The sequence below is a fragment of the Mixophyes fleayi genome, chromosome 3 (genome assembly GCF_038048845.1).
Source record: "Mixophyes fleayi isolate aMixFle1 chromosome 3, aMixFle1.hap1, whole genome shotgun sequence".
Taxonomy (NCBI): domain Eukaryota; kingdom Metazoa; phylum Chordata; class Amphibia; order Anura; family Limnodynastidae; genus Mixophyes; species Mixophyes fleayi.
The window spans coordinates 29,190,071-29,207,441 of NC_134404.1; the positions used below are offsets into that span (position 1 = coordinate 29,190,071).

The 17,371-nt window shown below is 42.6% G+C and overlaps 1 protein-coding gene across 1 annotated transcript in view; it reads right to left on the reverse strand.

Moving 5' to 3' along the window:
- Positions 1-17,371, reverse strand: part of LOC142143452 (cytochrome P450 2K1-like) — a 53,274-nt gene that overhangs the window by 21,433 nt on the left and 14,470 nt on the right. Inside the window, exons 3-4 of the mRNA XM_075201302.1 lie at positions 4,128-4,290; positions 2,471-2,620 (exon numbers count right to left, since the gene is read on the reverse strand). Of these exons, the coding sequence (XP_075057403.1) occupies positions 2,471-2,620; positions 4,128-4,290 (313 nt within the window). The remainder of the gene's footprint in view (positions 1-2,470; positions 2,621-4,127; positions 4,291-17,371) is intronic.

A 17,371-nucleotide genomic window follows, 5' to 3' on the forward strand; every position in this document is an offset into this window, starting at 1 on the left:
CCACACAGAAAAAAAAAAACAAGCTGCAGCGCCACCTGCTGGGCAGAGTTATACACTGACCTATATATTTCTTGAAGAAGAAGTAACAGTTAGGAGTGGTTGGTGGTTGCCGGGGGTGACAGTGGGGAGTTTTTAACACCTTAAGTAGCTTGATGAAGGATGTGGCGATGAAGATGAAGGATGAGGTGATGGAGAAAAATGATGAGGTGGTGACATGTGGACAAAACCACGTTAAAAAAGGGCGCTTGCGTCGGGAAGTAACGCTCTTCCCCTGAGGAGGCCTGGGCTAGGCCCAAATGCATGACAAGAACCTTTTTAATACCTTAAGTAGCTTGATTTGACTAGAATGTATGAGTATCATGCACGAGTTAACTTGTATATATATATATATATATATATATATATATATATATATATATATATATATATATATATATATATATATATATATATATATATATATATATATATACACACACAGTATGCTGCTGACACTGAAACACATACATACACAATGCTGCTGACACTGACACACAAACATACACAATGCTGCTGACACTGACACGCATGCAAACATAGATACACAATGCTACTGACACACATACATACACACGATACTGCTGACACCCCCCCCCCCCCCTGCCGCACTTACCTTGTTCTATACGCGCCTCGCGCTCTGCTCTGCAGTCTTCTGACATGGGATGGCACCTTTCACATGGTGCGCGTCCCATGTCACAGCCGCTATATTGGGAGGTACGCATATATATACATATTTTGTCCTTTGTTGTCCTGGTATTACACTATGAGTCGCCCCGCCTGTGCTTTGTTCTAGTGACTATTTTCTTCTGGATTAACCATCTGGATACAGGCTTATACATGGCTGCCACTCACACATGAGTGAAGTGATTGTGGACTATCGATTATTATATCTGATACTATATAGTGTTGTGAACTTTTATATATAATTAATACTGACCGATGTGGTAGATAGCGCCAGAGTATATCAATTGTTGTGGTTATATATATATATATATATATTGTCACGAATACGCTCCCAGCTGCCGTGACTTTGGGGTGTTTGCTGAATGAGGTCACACACGATTTCAGCCCACAGTCTCTCTCTACCTATCACACAGGTTATAGACCTACAGAATCGCCCCCAAATACAGCGCTCTCACACCCCCAGACACTTCAGGTTTGCCACCACCTATTGAATACGAGCAATAGGACCCCAATATACTGTCCCACACTGGCACACAGGCTTCTATCTATTCACAGACTAGCAAGACCCGCACCAGCACACAAAGAGTTACCTCTTCACACCTCCTGAGTGTTACACAAATGTAAATGCAAGCACACACAGCTTGTTAATCAAATGTATCAACAAATCACACACTGGCATTCCAAGGGGTAATTTGGTCAAGCTCTCTTGTTCACAGGCTAATGGATTCGTTAGAGTATCAAGGACGCAACATATTAAATTATAGATTTAATATACAAAAGTACAGGGCATACAGATAAAAAAAATAATGAATAACAATTAATATATTGACATAACAAGCAAAGCAGTTTAAAATAAAAGGGGTTACATTCAGAATAGCACTTACTTGAGTTGCATAATCTGCGCCATGGGGAATTGGCTAGAAAGATGGACAGCTTATCAATGTGACTTGATTTCCCCAAAAAGTCTGACGCTTGCCCCTTCCCAACACAGGTTTTTTTAAGCAAAATGAAATGGGATGGTCTTCACAGGGGCAGTGTTTAATGATAATAGGGGGCAGGGATGTCCCCTGGGTGTCACCTAAGGCCTGTTCAAAACTATTCCTAAGTGTTGACCTGTCTTAGCTTTTCACAGATATATCCCAGCGACTTAACTCCCCCTTCCATAAACTGTTCATAATCTCCCGTACATTTAACTACCAAACATGATGGAATTATGACAATGTGACAAACCTTTTCCAAAGATATGTGATTTTAGCTGTTCATGGATACCACCCGTACCTGTTATTCACAACCCTGGTGTAATTTCTCCTCCTTAGTATGTACTGCAAACTGGATCCGCAAAATATGAACTATGAAGGAATTTTCCTTTGGCAGCTCATATTTCTATATACCTGTATAGGCTTTCACATGCTGCCTACCAGGACCTCCAGCTGTGATCGGCCCCACAAAGTCCATTCAAATGTCTCAGACTAACAGTAAGAGATCTTTGAAGCTGCTCGAGATGGCAAAGCCATCAAACACATTTACATCAGACTCTCTGTCTTTAAATTTTACACTTTAAACTTATCAATGGATTCATTTGATATTACCTATTCACACTGCAGTTATGAATTATCCCTTATAAATAACTGCAAACTCTCTATGTTCTCGACATATAATATATATATATATATATATATATATATATATATATATATATATATATCTCTGATTATGAAAATTGTAAAGTACAAAAGCAGACACTCACCTTCATAGGATCTAAATGTCTGTACTAAGTATTCACATTCATCGTTAATCTTGTTTTCTATGCTTTTCTTCCCCATCCCATAATCTCGTAATGTTGAGAGAGTAAATCGTCTCATCACTTTCCAGTTCTCACCATGAGCAAAGAGAATACCTGAATAGAATGAATACACGTCACTGTGTTACACTTATTTCTTCTGCATTTATGAAAATGTTTATGCTAAGATATGAATGTTACCAAAATTAAGGTTATTCCTAACAACTAAATTTCACAATCTCTGCCCATCCCCCACCTAGTCCTACTCCCTTATGTGGTGCTTGCAGTCGGAAGGGATTTTAAACTGTTCCCTGCTGTGTGACTTCCTACACAACAAGGTTTGTGAAGCTCTAGTATGTTTTGCTCACGAGTCGGCTTTTGAAGGCACTAAAGTTAAACTCTGCTCAGATGAGCAGAAGTGAAGCGCAGAGCGGAGAGCAGAAGAAGTAGAGGAGGCAGTGAGCTGTTTTAAGCAAGTAAGGCTAGGGGAGGTCAGGGGTCTCCTTCCTAAGACATTTTGTGGACCCCATAATAATTTTGCCATGTGGCCCCAAAACATCTTACTATACCCCAGAGCAGAAACTAATACCTACCAGCATGCATACCATACATTACCGTAGCACTTGACTATATCTGCTTGTGTGTCACCATAAACCAACTTCCTTTAAAGTGAAATACAAATTGTATAGAAGTTTAAATATGTTGAACCCGTTATAATTTGCGATTGAACTATCCATTTCAAACCCATTCTGCAGATTCCTGTTACACACAGTCAACAACTTTAGAAAGTATAACTTTACAGACAGCGGGACAGTGCTGTAGCTTCTAAACTAATGATCAGTAATAATGAACACGTAGGTTTGGAGTTATTGAGTTATTAGATTTCATTTAGATGCACTTGTCTGAAGTAGATATGTTATTTCAGGTGAAAGTGTGTAGACCATAGCAACATTTTGAACACTTTAGGGAGAAACTTACTTCACTCTCCTCATTTACCTTACTGGGTTGCCCATCTCCCTGCCTACTGTCTGGCTCTCTGCTGCATTCCACTCTATACTTCTGCACAGAGAGCGACATTCTGAGTCTTCCAATGCCTTGCAGTGTCCATGGTCACACAGCAGCAATAAGCTCCCTGCTGAACAGACACTGCACTATTCTTTTGCTCAGAGGAGATAGCAGAGGGAGACAGGACCTGGAACAGCACAGATGGTAACTTGTTCTAGAAGAACAAATCAATGTGTACAAATGCATTTTCATTTCAGTTTATGGAGAGCTACATGATCTCAGCAGTAATTCTTGAAAATGTTGATTAGTAAAGTAGATTTTTACAACAGGTTAAGAGAGCTGTAAAAAGATCAGAGCAGTGATGAAAATTGTTAATCAACAGTTTTACTTTTAGTTGTAAAATGTTTAAATATATTGTCAGACACATTTCCCTAGAGTTTCAGTGCCTGTTATCACATATAATATAATTGGCTTCATGTAAGTGGCATCTGTATGTTGTCACTTTTGAAATGAATGTGAGTAGGGACGGAATGTTTTAGTCATAGAGCAGGCCTTTAATGTATGCATCCAACTCTGAACTTATTATATTTTCTAATGCCTTTTAAATCCAAATAATTACCATATCCCTGTGATGTTTCAGCAAACAGTGGTGAATCGGGTCTTTCAGAAAATTCCTCAGCATAGTTGATAAGAGCATCTTTTATAGTGTCGTAACCACACAGGATGACCATCTTTTCTAACCCCAACTGGATGCTGAATATTGAGCCGTATTTCTTTGACAACTACAAAAACAGTAAAGAACAATCCATTTAAAGAACAAATATGAACTATTTAAGCTTTGAAATTTGCTCCCATTTCCCATAATCAGCCCACTCATGTTTCTCATTCACACAAATGTTGATGGCTCACCCCATCCAGTGTGTAATGGTCCATCTAGTATATGAGGCTTAAGTTATTCTTTTCAAGCATTCCCTCAACCCTTATATGCCAGCTGGTCACTTCCCAAATGGTGCTACTGTTGAGAGGAAGACAAATTAATCTGAAAAGATATAAAGGACATGATAATCCTGGCTCCCCAAGCAGTGGAATCATTGGAAAACTGACACACATTAATAAAAAAATAACTTTTTTATGTAAACGTGCTTAAAAACAGTGAAACTAAAATGCAAAATATAAAAATAAAATATGTGAGAATATTGAAGGAAGCAATATAAATTATATATGGTCTCAAATTGACCTCATACATTTCATAATTATGTTCATAAATTATTTTATAGGACAAAATCAGTACTGTTCTCAAATATAAGGGATTCTAATGATACCATCTGTGTATATATATATATATATATATATATATATATATATATATATATATATATATAATAAGACTACACTTCTAGAATGGCTCTGTTTATTGTTTTGTGATTATTACAACATACTCAGAGACATCACAGTAAACTCTATATAATGTTACATGGTCTTAAATCGAACTCCTGAGCTCATCCCAATTCTTCTCTTAATAATGATTTATTATTGTGCTCACAACCATTCTTCTGTATGTGGGATCGTTCTTATCCACTCAGGGCCTCATTCAGTGTCAGACGCAAAGTCCATTTCAGGGGCATTGTGCACATTTCCACTAACGTGCATGCGCAGTAAGCAACAGTTTCGTCTGCTTTTCAAATGCAGTGTACACTTGCAACAGCTTGCGTCTCAGTACCAGGGAAAGGGTGAAACACGGAGTTATGTAGGCGTGACCGTGAATAATTTAGATGCTATGGGCGTCTACCCGCAAAAACAACCCTAGACGGTTCAAGACGCAGATGGAACACACAGTCAAAAATGACTGAAAAATTGCGTCAGGAATTAGGTGGCGCAAGTAGTTAGCTAGCTGCAGGAACTGGTCACAGCTTAGTAGGGTATTACAAGTGGGATGCAACTGGGGTTGCATGCCACTCGTAATACTCCACCAAGCTGCGGCACACTATCACTTCTGCTCTTGCATGTACGTCTTAGATGCACATTGCGTCCAACTCTAAATGAGGCCCTGAGTGTCTAAGCAAATTAACAGATACCTTAATAGGTATTGACGGTTAATGTCTGTCTCCCATGATAACCTTTATGTAGTAATATCTAATCTTGTCCCTCTAGGGTAAATGAAGATAAGTGTCAAATGAACTATGAGTCCCTACCTAGATAAAGCATGTGTATTAGAAAATATACATTGTTTTCCTCTCTTCTATTAGATATTATCGGAGGACATAGACTGCTTGTACTTCAATATATACTATAATGTCCCTTGATGTAATTAATTCAGTGTTTTAATGTGACTTCATTTCTTAAAATAAAGTTTTCTAAAACCCTCTGTGTGTAAATATGAATTCACATACTCTTCATTACATTTCAAATCATCGATCCTATTATTTTCTACTTCAGCACATAACTCATCAATATGACTTAATGTTTCTTCTTTTATTTATGTTAAATTTTAATTTTTTAGAACATATTCAAAGAGTTGCGCGCACTCACACCAGAGGCAAACACAGGATTTGTAGAGAGGGGTGTCCAAGCCACACCGCTAATTTGAGTGCCCAGCATGCATGGGGTGTGGCTATAATATTAGACAGTGTATGGCAGCTCTCCAACTCTTCCTATCCCCATCATATACACGGAAATGCTGTGTGCACTACCGTTAGGTGCATGCAGTTATCCTTTTCGAGCAGAGCTATATAAAGAGGGGTGGGGACACACAGCAGGGGACAGAGGGGCAGGGACACACAGCAGTGGAGAATCATTAAATCTGGGTGCTTGGGTAGCCTAATCTTGGAAGTATACTCTAATGCAGGCCTGTCCAACCTGCGGCCCTCCAGATGTTGTGAAACTTCAAGTCCCAGCATGCCCTTCCAGCTATCAACAGCCCAAAGCATGCTGGGGCTTGTAGTTTCGCAACACCTGGAGGGCCGCAGGTTGGACAAGCCTGCTCTAATCGATAGGATCTTGCAGGCTAGAGCAGCTGAGTGATTCATGCAGAGATGTGCCCGAAGCTAATCCTGTCCCTATAACAGGAGAACATTTCAGTGGCACTATGATTCACAGTAACATAACGTTACATATCTGCCAATCTTACAACATCACAGTAGCACAATACGGAAAGCTTATATAAGTAAATGTGTTTACAGCCAAAGAAAACAAGCGTCCTACCTATCATGGTGATGTGTGAATACACACACGTCATTGAATATGTTCTAAGAAATCAAAATTTAACATAAATAAAAGAAGAAACATTAAGTCAAATTGATGACTTATTTGACACAGAAGAGAGTTTTTAACAAACTTTATTTTAAAACATTAAGTCAAATCGACCAGTTATGTGCTGAAGTAGAAAACATAATAAGATCGATGATTTGACACAAAAATAATGAAGAGCATGTGAATTCAGTTTAAAGCACCAAGGTTTTTAGCAAACATTATCTTACGAAATGCAGTCACAGTAAAACACTGAATCAATTACATCAAGGGACATTATAGTACAGTGTTGGCTAACCTGTGACACTCCAGGTGTTGTGAAACTACAAGTTCCAGCATACCCTTCCAGGAATAAGCTGCTATATATTGGCAAAGCATGCTGGGACTTGTAGTTTCACAACACCTGGAGTGTCACAGGTTAGCCAACACTGTTATAGTATATATTGAAGTACGATCACTCTATGACTGCCAATATCATTATCCCATATCTCATAGATTAGAGGAAATAAATGTATATTTTCTGGTACACATGCAGTGACTAGGGACTCATAGTTCATTTGGCACTTATCTTTATTTGCCCTAGAGGGACAAGATTAGATATTACTACATAAAGGTTATCATGGAAGACAGACAAAAATCGCTAGTACCTATTAAGTTATCTATTAATTCGCTTAGACACTGAGTGGATAAGAACAATACCACATAGAGAAGAATATTTGTGAGCACAAGTATAAATCATTATTAAGAGATGAGCACAGATCGATTTAAGTGTGTTGCAATAGTCACTGAAACAATAAAAAGTCCTTCTAGAAGTGTATATAAACAATTAGTATCATTAGAACCCCTTATATTTAAGAACAGTACTGATTTTCTCCTATAAAATTATTTATTTGGTCATGACCTTAATTATGAAATTTATGATGTCAGTTTGAGGCCATATACAATTTATATTGCTTCCCACGATATTCTTACATATTTTATTTTATTTTTATATTTAGCTTTTTAGTTTAACTGTTTTTAAGCAAGCTTAAATAAAACTTATATTCTATTAATGTGTGTCAGTATTCCAATGATTCCACTACTTGGGGTTACCACATAATGACTTTAATTTCCTTTTGGGAGACAGGATTATCGTAGCCTTTTCATCTTTTCAGATGAATTTCTCTTGGTGTGCCTCTCAACAGTAGTATCTTTTTTCTTTTTCTTAAGCTACACATGTTGTTCTTATACTACAGAGAGAGCACCTAATTCAATTAGAATCATTCTTTTATTTATGAAAAATATAACTCTATAGATGATGTGGTGTTATAACTTTTTAGTGTGGAGGGTTTTCTTGGTTGGTATATAGAAGTCACATATGGGTGGGACCAGACAACACAAAACTCAATGAATCTCAACAGTATTGATAGGCTGAGGGTAGCGAAGTGAAATTTACAAAATCTCTTTCTATAAAAATGATATATTAAAAATGACTTAATAATTAATATCTTAATGCAAAGTTCATCAATTAATTTATACCAGTGTGTGAAAAAATCTTTGTTCATAGTGAAATGTTTTTTATTTAGGAGAAAGAGGAGCCCATTTTTCAAAGGACTCCCATGCAAAAGTAAATGGACCTCCGCTTCTTTACCAAGAGGGACTTCACCATGTCCTGAAGGGAGATGATCTTGTTCTCTGGCAGAAACGCTCGTTGTAGGATGTGTCGAAGATTAACCCCAAGAAAGTAATTCTCTGTGATACTACCAGATTAAATTTCTTGACGTTCAATATCCTCCCATGTGCTTTCAGGGTCCTGGCTGACTCTGTTACATGCTTGAGGAGTAACGCCAGGGAATTTGACTTTATCAGAAGATTATGCAGGTATGGGACCAAAGTTATTCCCCTGGTCCATAGCAAGGGCAGCATGATGGTCATGACCTTGGTAAAGACTCTAGGGCTGTAGACAATCTAAAAGGAAGGGCCCTGAGCGAGAAGTGCTGAGACCGCATTGCAAACTGTAGTAGACATTGACGTCCATCCCAGATAGGTATGTGCAGGCAGGTGTCCTTGATGTCCATGGAAACATGAACTCCTCATGCTCCATACAGTTGATTCCAGACCTCAGCAACTCCATTTTGAATTTGTCCACATGTAACTTTAAGTTTAGAATTGGTCTGGAGGATCTGTATGGTTTCTGTACTAAGCAAAGATTGGAGTAAAAACCATTCCCACTTTCCTTTTCCGGCACTGGAAGCATAATCTTGGAAGACCACAGAGTCTGAATGGCCTCCCTGCATTTTATTCTATTTTGGGTTTTCTTGGTGGACCTGTGGAAAAAATCTCCACAAGGGAGACTTCTTAAGGTCTCTCACACAGCCCCTGGATGCAATGTCCCTGACCCAAGTGTATGATGTTGAAATACACTTATGTCCTGGTCTAGGAGCAATTGGCGCCCACCACAGAAGCCCACAGTTGGGTGTCCAACCCATCATGCTATTTCGGTCATATTGGAAGCTGGGTCCCCATTACCACTTCCCTCTGTGCTGGTTTCCCCTTGGCTACTGGACTTTTCTGATAGGGTGAAAGGACTGAAAGGAAAGACTCCTAGGTCTAGCAGTAGTTGATGGGGTAAGGAGATTCCCCCCCCCCCCCAAGCCCACCAAGTTTGACTAGTTCTGGGCCAAACAAAAACTCACTAGAAAAAGGGATTGATTCTAGTGCCTTTTTGGACTCTGTCTGCTTGCTAAGCTCTCAAGCAGAGAGTGTGGTGGGTGACCACTGCAGAGGCTGAGATCATGGCCCATAGCAGGCTGGCATCAATGGCAGCCACCCCTAGGTACTCAGTACCATTTCAGATGTGTTCGAGAGAAAAAGCAACTCAGACCTGGGTCTTCCAGCTTGAAGACCCTCCATCAGTTGGCTAATCCACCATTCTATAGCCTTGTTGACCCAAGCTGAGGCCAAAGTGGGCCTGAGCATAGCCGAAAAAATGGATTTAATGGTAACCTCTTTTTTTCTGCCTGTGTAATCCTGCAGGATAGTTTCTCCCAGGACTGGGATTGTAGCGATTTTTGACAGGCATGCCACTGGCGTATCAAACATAGGTGGAGGTTCCCATTTGTAAGTGTCTACACTAGGTAGAGGGTACATAAACTGTAGCCTGCAATATCTCTGAAACTTTTGATCATTATGTCCCCAGGCTTTGCATAAAATATCCTCCAATTGTGGAGAAAATGGAAAGGTGAGTGCCACCTTATTCTGATGCTTGAAGAGGGATATGGGTTGGACGACAGGTTCCTCACCGTCCTGAATGTTCAGGACTTGTTGAACCGCCCTGACCAGAGCCTCAATGCCCTGTAAAGAAGAAGAATCTTCCTCTGCCATTAACTTTGGGTCAGAAAGGTCTGACATCAAACCTTCTTGAGACAAAACATCCAAGACAGAATCAGCACTGGAATGTAAGGCCACTGGCAGCAGAAGCCTCCAGGACCTAGAAGTGGAAGTAGAATCTCTATTGCCACTCTGGAGCATCCGCTGCAAAGATTATGACACTTGCGCCAACCCCTGAATAGTCTTTGCTATTTCTTGTGCCCAGACTGCTCTAGCCAAAGTCACCAGAACCAAGTCAGCAGGACCCTGAAAAGATAGTTGGGAGAGGCTGAGAAACAGGAGGAGAGGAGAGAGGGTCTCTGTCTCACTGTCTACTGGCAATTAGTTGTTGTGTCAATTCTGTCATGGCCTGAACTATGAGCCATGCCCACACAGATTCTCCCACTTCAAATGGGCCCCCCAGTTGAGTGCAGGTGCTGATCCTCCTTTTCACACACCAGGCACAGGGCTCCTGGGTTAGACTACGCACATTGAAGTTTTGTTAAATTTTACTACTGCTCCCGCTGGAGGGAGGGTCCTGGAAGAATTACCTTCCCATTGTCACGGGCACTAGGAGTCTTTACCCAGGGATCACCAGGTGATAGGCTTACCAGAGCAGTATAGGTGGTAATATGGTACTCTGGTAGCAGGGTGATCACGGAACAGGAAATAGCAGATGATGAGATGCTCAGGAAAGTCTATGACTAGCAGCACTGGCAATATGGAGGTAGTAATACACGAGGAACTGTATGGACAAAGGACACGTGAAGGTAGTCAGTGGTCTGCGGTAGCAAGTTGTACCACTGCTATAGTGAGGAGGAATGTCCAACAGAAACGAGGAGGTGATGAGAGTCAGCGGTCTGCGGATAGCAAGTTGTACCACTGCTATGTGAGAGGATACTGGAGCAGGTGAAACTGGAAACAGGGGTCAGTGGTCTGCCACTAGCAAGTTGTACCACTGAATATATATGTGAGGAGGTGCACGGGGAGAGACTGCAACACAATATATACACGGGCACCTTGACTTTGATCCACAGTAATATGCACAATATAAATGTATAAATGACTGAACAACACTGCCAATATAGAAAGTCTCTTGAAGTAATCCAGCATGAGATAACACAGTCAATGATGGCAATAGCCTCAGCGGATAGTACACTCCAGAGGAGAACCAACACAGTCCAGCAAGGTATGCAATACACAGCACAGTCAATGGGAAGTATGCATACCGTGGTTCAGGAGAAGGCAGTCAGACAGAAGTGCAGAGATACCTGAACGGCAGGAGGCCGGCAGGATGCAAAGTCCCTGGATGGGTGAAGCGGTGGTCTAGCAGGTGCAGCGCCCAGGTAGGTAGACCAGCAGGGAACCCAGGAAGGCGTGGAGAGCGGATCAGCAGTAGATGGATGCGTAGCGCTGAGAAGTAACAGCAGCGGGTCTCTGCGGGAACACGGACGTAGCCAATAGCAACCAGCAGGTGCTGTAACGATGGGACACCAGAGCAGAGTTGAACTGGAACAGTTGATCACGGAGAGTAGCGGGTAGCAATAGTGGCAGCAGACTCAAGGAAACACGGGAGAGTTGACAAGGGCTGAAGACTGCAGCGCACAGAGGCGGCGGATAGGAATCAGCTAAACAGTCACGATGAAACACAGACGGGTTGCAGGTTGAAGACTGTAGTGCACGGAGGCAGCGGATAGGAATCAGCTAGCAGTCACGATGATGAAACACAGACGAGTTGCAGGTTGAAGACTGTAGTGCACGGAGGCAGCGGATAGGAATCAGCTGGCAGTCACAATCATGAACAGGTGAGTGGATGTGAATGAAAGACTGTAGTGCACGGAGGCAGCGGATAGGCATCAGCTAACAGTCCCAATGATACAAGGTAGAGTTGAAGTGGTAAGAAGACTGTAGTGCACGGAGGCAGCGGATAGGAATCAGCTCACAGTCACGATGATACAGTAGATGGTAGAAGTGGTAAGGGAACCACAGTAGTAGAGGTGGTTTGGAAACCACAGAGGTAGAAGTGGTTTGGAAACCACAGGAATCAGCTGGGCTGAATAAACGAGGAAACACAGGAACACCTTCAGAGACTCATGGGGAATGAGACTCCAAGATCAGGCAATGTGGTGATGACCACAGGTGCTTAATATAGGGAGGTTGCCTGATCTGCCAATTAAGTTAAAGGAACATACACTGGAGGTATAGAAAGGGCTGCGCATGCGCAGTCCCTCAGGATGGAGGACGGCCACGGTTCCTAAATGTCCGGGAAGAAGCACTCACAGTCCGGTGAGTGACAGTACCCCCCCTTTTAAAGGTGGGCACAGAACGCCTGGAACCGGGCTTGTCCGGATTTTTGGAATAAAACTTCTTCAGAAGGGCAGGAGCATTAAGATCTTCAGCTTTGATCCATGAACGCTCTTCAGGACCAAAGCCCTTCCAATGAACGAGGAAACGGAGGACTCCTCGCGAAATTTTTGCATCCAATACCTCAGTAATCTCGAAATCCTCCTCCTGATGAACTTGAACTGGCTGCGGTGCTGAGGGAGGAGTCGAGAAACGGTTGATGATGAGAGGTTTGAGCAAGGACACATGGAAGGCATTGGAAATCCGAAGATTCTTAGGAAGAAGAAGTTTAACACATACTGGATTGATAACTTGAATGATCCTATATGGACCAATAAAACGAGGGGCGAATTTCATAGATGGAACCTTCAAACGAATATTTTTGGTAGATAACCAGACACGATCTCCAATTTTTAGTGGTGGAATAGCCCGCCTCTTCTTATCTGCGAAAGACTTATATTTATTAGATGTCTTCTTTAAACAGGTTTTGACCTGAGACCAGATATTTTTGAAGGTTTGACAAGCAGTCTCCACAGCAGGAACTTGGGTGGGCGGGAGGGCAGGAAATTCCGGAAAAGACGGATGGTGACCGTAAACCACAAAGAATGGAGTTTTGGATGATGACTCATGGTACATGTTGTTATGGGCGAATTCAGCCCAAGGGAGCAATTCTACCCAGTTGTCTTGGTTGGCTGAAGAGAACATCCTAATAAAAGTCTCAAGATCTTGATTGACTCGTTCCGTTTGACCGTTAGATTGCGGATGGTAAGACGATGAGAGTGCTAATCGTATGCCCAAGGTTTTACAAAGGGCCCGCCAGAATCTGGAAACGAATTGTACTCCTCTATCCGACACAATCTCAGACGGACATCCATGGATGCGGAAGATTTCTTTAATGAAATGTTCAGCCAGAGTAGACGAGGAAGGTAAACCGGACAGAGGGACGAAATGGGCCATCTTCGAAAATCTGTCTACCACTACCCAAATAGTATTGTGATTCTTACTTGGTGGCAAATCAGTAACGAAATCCATACTAATATGGGTCCAAGGCTTGGACGGAATGGGTAGTGGTCGCAGCAACCCTGCTGGAGTTCTGCGGGAGGATTTGAACTGAGAACATAAATCACAGGAAGCAATAAACTCTTTGACGTCTCTCCTCATTGAAGGCCACCAGTAACTACGAGAGAGAATCTCAAAGGTCTTGTGTTCACCGGCGTGTCCAGAAAAACGAGAGGCATGGAACCACGAAAGGATTTTCCTCCTCAGAGTAGGAGGCACAAGGGTCTTCCCAAATGGTAGCATTTTGGTGGATGAAGCAGCCAGAGAAATACATTTGGGGTCTAGAATAGCATGGTTGGGAATCTCTTCTACATCAGAGGACGTCACAAAAGCTCGAGATAGAGCGTCAGCTTTCTTGTTCTTAGCGGCTGGTTTGAAGGTTATAATTAATTCAAAACGGGAAAAGAAAAGAGACCATCTTGCTTGACGAGGGTTCAAGCATTGAGCAGATTGCAAATATGACAAGTTCTTATGATCCGTGAAGATCGTCACCGGATGGCGAGCTCCTTCCAACAAGTATCTCCATTCCTCTAATGCAGCTTTGATGGCCAGCAACTCCTTGTCCCCGATAGTATAATTTTTCTCTGCGGGCAGAAGACCCCGAGAGTAGAAGGCACAAGGATGTAATTTTTGTTGCTCCGAGCGTTGGGAGAGAATAGCTCCTAAGCCCACATTAGAGGCATCTACTTCTAGGAAGAAGGGGAGTGTCACATCAGGCTGTCGCAGAATGGGAGCAGACGAGAAGGCCTCTTTGAGGATTTGAAAGGCTTGGAGAGCCTCAGATGACCATTGCTTAGTATTAGCCCCTTTCCGAGTTAGGGCCACAATGGGAGATGCAATGGATGAAAAGTCTTGAATGAAGCGTCTATAGTAATTGGCAAAACCTAAAAAACGCTGGATGGCACGAAGAGTAGTTGGCTGAGGCCAATGTAGTACAGCATTTACTTTGTCTGGATCCATCTTCAGGCCAACTCCGGAAACTATATACCCCAAGAATGGAATCTGGGGTAACTCGAATGAACATTTTTCCAATTTACAGAACAATGAGTTTTTCCGTAGTCTGGAGAGGACCTCTGCCACATGTTGGTGATGAGAAGGCAGGTCCTGTGAGAAGATCAATATGTCGTCTAGGTAGACAACGACACATACATATAATAAGTCCCGAAAGATCTCATTGATGAAACCCTGGAAAACAGCGGGGGCATTACACAGCCCGAAGGGCATTACTAAATATTCGTAATGCCCATCTCTGGTGTTAAACGCGGTCTTCCATTCGTCACCGGAACGGATTCTAATTAAATTGTAAGCACCACGAAGATCCAACTTAGTAAATATCCGAGCTCCCTTGATGCGATCGAATAGCTCAGTGATCAGCGGAATGGGATACCGATTCTTGATAGTAATGGCGTTGAGTCCACGAAAATCTATACAAGGGCGTAATGATCCATCCTTCTTTTTGACGAAGAAGAACCCAGCTCCAGCGGGAGAGGTGGAAGGTCGAATGAACCCACGCTGGAGATTCTCCTGTATGTACTCAGATGTGGCTTGAGTTTCAGGTAACGAGAGAGGATAGACCCGACCCCTGGGAGGAGTCTTGCCAGGTAGAAGGTCGATCGGACAATCCCAAGAACGATGAGGAGGAAGACGTTCAGACTGAGCTTTATCAAACACATCGGCAAATGAAGCATACTGAGGAGGGAGTCCCGGGGAGGAAGATGAGATGGAAGATCGCTGTACTTTAAGAGGAATAACTTGAGAGAGACAACGATGGTGACATTCAGACCCCCAAGACGTAACTTGAGGGGTGCGCCAGTCAATCTGGGGAGAGTGACACTGAAGCCATGGAAGGCCTAAGACAATCGGACTTGTCGTAACTGGAAGAATTAAAAACGAAATTTCTTCATGGTGTAGTACACCAATCTGAAGGGTTACTGGAGACGTACTCTGGGTGATGAGACCATTGATGAGGCGTGATCCATCTATAGCCGTCACAGTAATGGGTGTTTTTAAAGTGATCACTGGTAGGGACCATTGATTCACTAGTGATTTAGAAATGAAATTTCCTGCTGCTCCGGAATCAATCAATGCCTGTGACTCAAAGGATTTGGTAGCAAAGGAAATCGTAACATCAAAAGCGCAGACTTTAGATTTCATAGACAATGGAGAGGACTCCAGGGACCCTAACTTCACCTCTCCAGAACTAGTTAGGGCCTGGCATTTCCCGATCTCTTAGGGCAAGAGCTGAGCATATGCGTGGAATCAGCACAATAGATACAGAGTCTATTCTTTACTCTTCGTTTCCTTTCCTCTGAAGATAATTTGGAACGTCCTATCTCCATGGGAATCACAGAGGATGGAGCTGGACGAAATTGAGGGTTTAAACGAAGAGGTGCTTTGACAGCTGTTGTTTTCTCAGACTCTCTTTCACGAAATCTCATATCTACACGATGGCAAAGAGAGATCAAATCTTCTAGTGACGAAGGAAGCTCTTGGGTAGTCAGTGCATCTTTAATTTTATCGGAGAGCCCCTGCCAGAAGGCGGCAACTAATGCTTCAGTGTTCCACTGAAGTTCAGAGGCTAAGATCCTAAATTGAATGACATACTGTCCTACTGTATGGGAGCCTTGTCGCAAACGAAGAATGCTGGAAGCAGCGGAGGTCACACGACCTGGTTCATCGAACACACTTCGGAACGTGGAAATGAATTTGGCACTATCTTGTAGAATTGGATCGTTTCTTTCCCACAGGGGGGAGGCCCAAGCCAGGGCTTGTCCCGAAAACAATGAGATAAGATAGGCCACTCTGGAACGATGGGTAGAAAAATTTTGAGGTTGGAGTTCAAAATGGACTGAACATTGGTTAAGGAAACCTCTACAAGTTTTGGGGTCCCCGTCATATTTTGACGGAGTAGGCAGGTGAAGCGTAGGAGCTGTAGACACCTGGGATGGCACTGGGGAAACGGAGGAAAGCACAGGAGCTTCAATATTAGCTGTAACAGTCTGTCCAGATGTTCCTTGGGAGGTTAATGATTGGTAACATTGAAGTAACAGCTGTTGGCGAGCATCCTGTTGCTCCACACGGCTGACCAGATGCTGCAGCATCTCTTTAGCGGTAGGTTCCGTATCTGGGTCTGTCATGGCCTGATCTTACTGTCACGGGCACTAGGAGTCTTTACCCAGGGATCACCAGGTGATAGGCTTACCAGAGCAGTATAGGTGGTAATATGGTACTCTGGTAGCAGGGTGATCACGGAACAGGAAATAGCAGATGATGAGATGCTCAGGAAAGTCTATGACTAGCAGCACTGGCAATATGGAGGTAGTAATACACGAGGAACTGTATGGACAAAGGACACGTGAAGGTAGTCAGTGGTCTGCGGTAGCAAGTTGTACCACTGCTATAGTGAGGAGGAATGTCCAACAGAAACGAGGAGGTGATGAGAGTCAGCGGTCTGCGGATAGCAAGTTGTACCGCTGTCTGAGTGAAGGAATGGAATCCAAGTGGAGATATCCGGGGAGTCAGTGGTCTGCGTTAGCAAGTTGTACCACTGCTATGTGAGAGGATACTGGAGCAGGTGAAACTGGAAACAGGGGTCAGTGGTCTGCCACTAGCAAGTTGTACCACTGAATATATATGTGAGGAGGTGCACGGGGAGAGACTGCAACACAATATATACACGGGCACCTTGACTTTGATCCACAGTAATATGCACAATATAAATGTATAAATGACTGAACAACACTGCCAATATAGAAAGTCTCTTGAAGTAATCCAGCATGAGATAACACAGTCAATGATGGCAATAGCCTCAGCGGATAGTACACTCCAGAGGAGAACCAACACAGTCCAGCAAGGTATGCAATACAC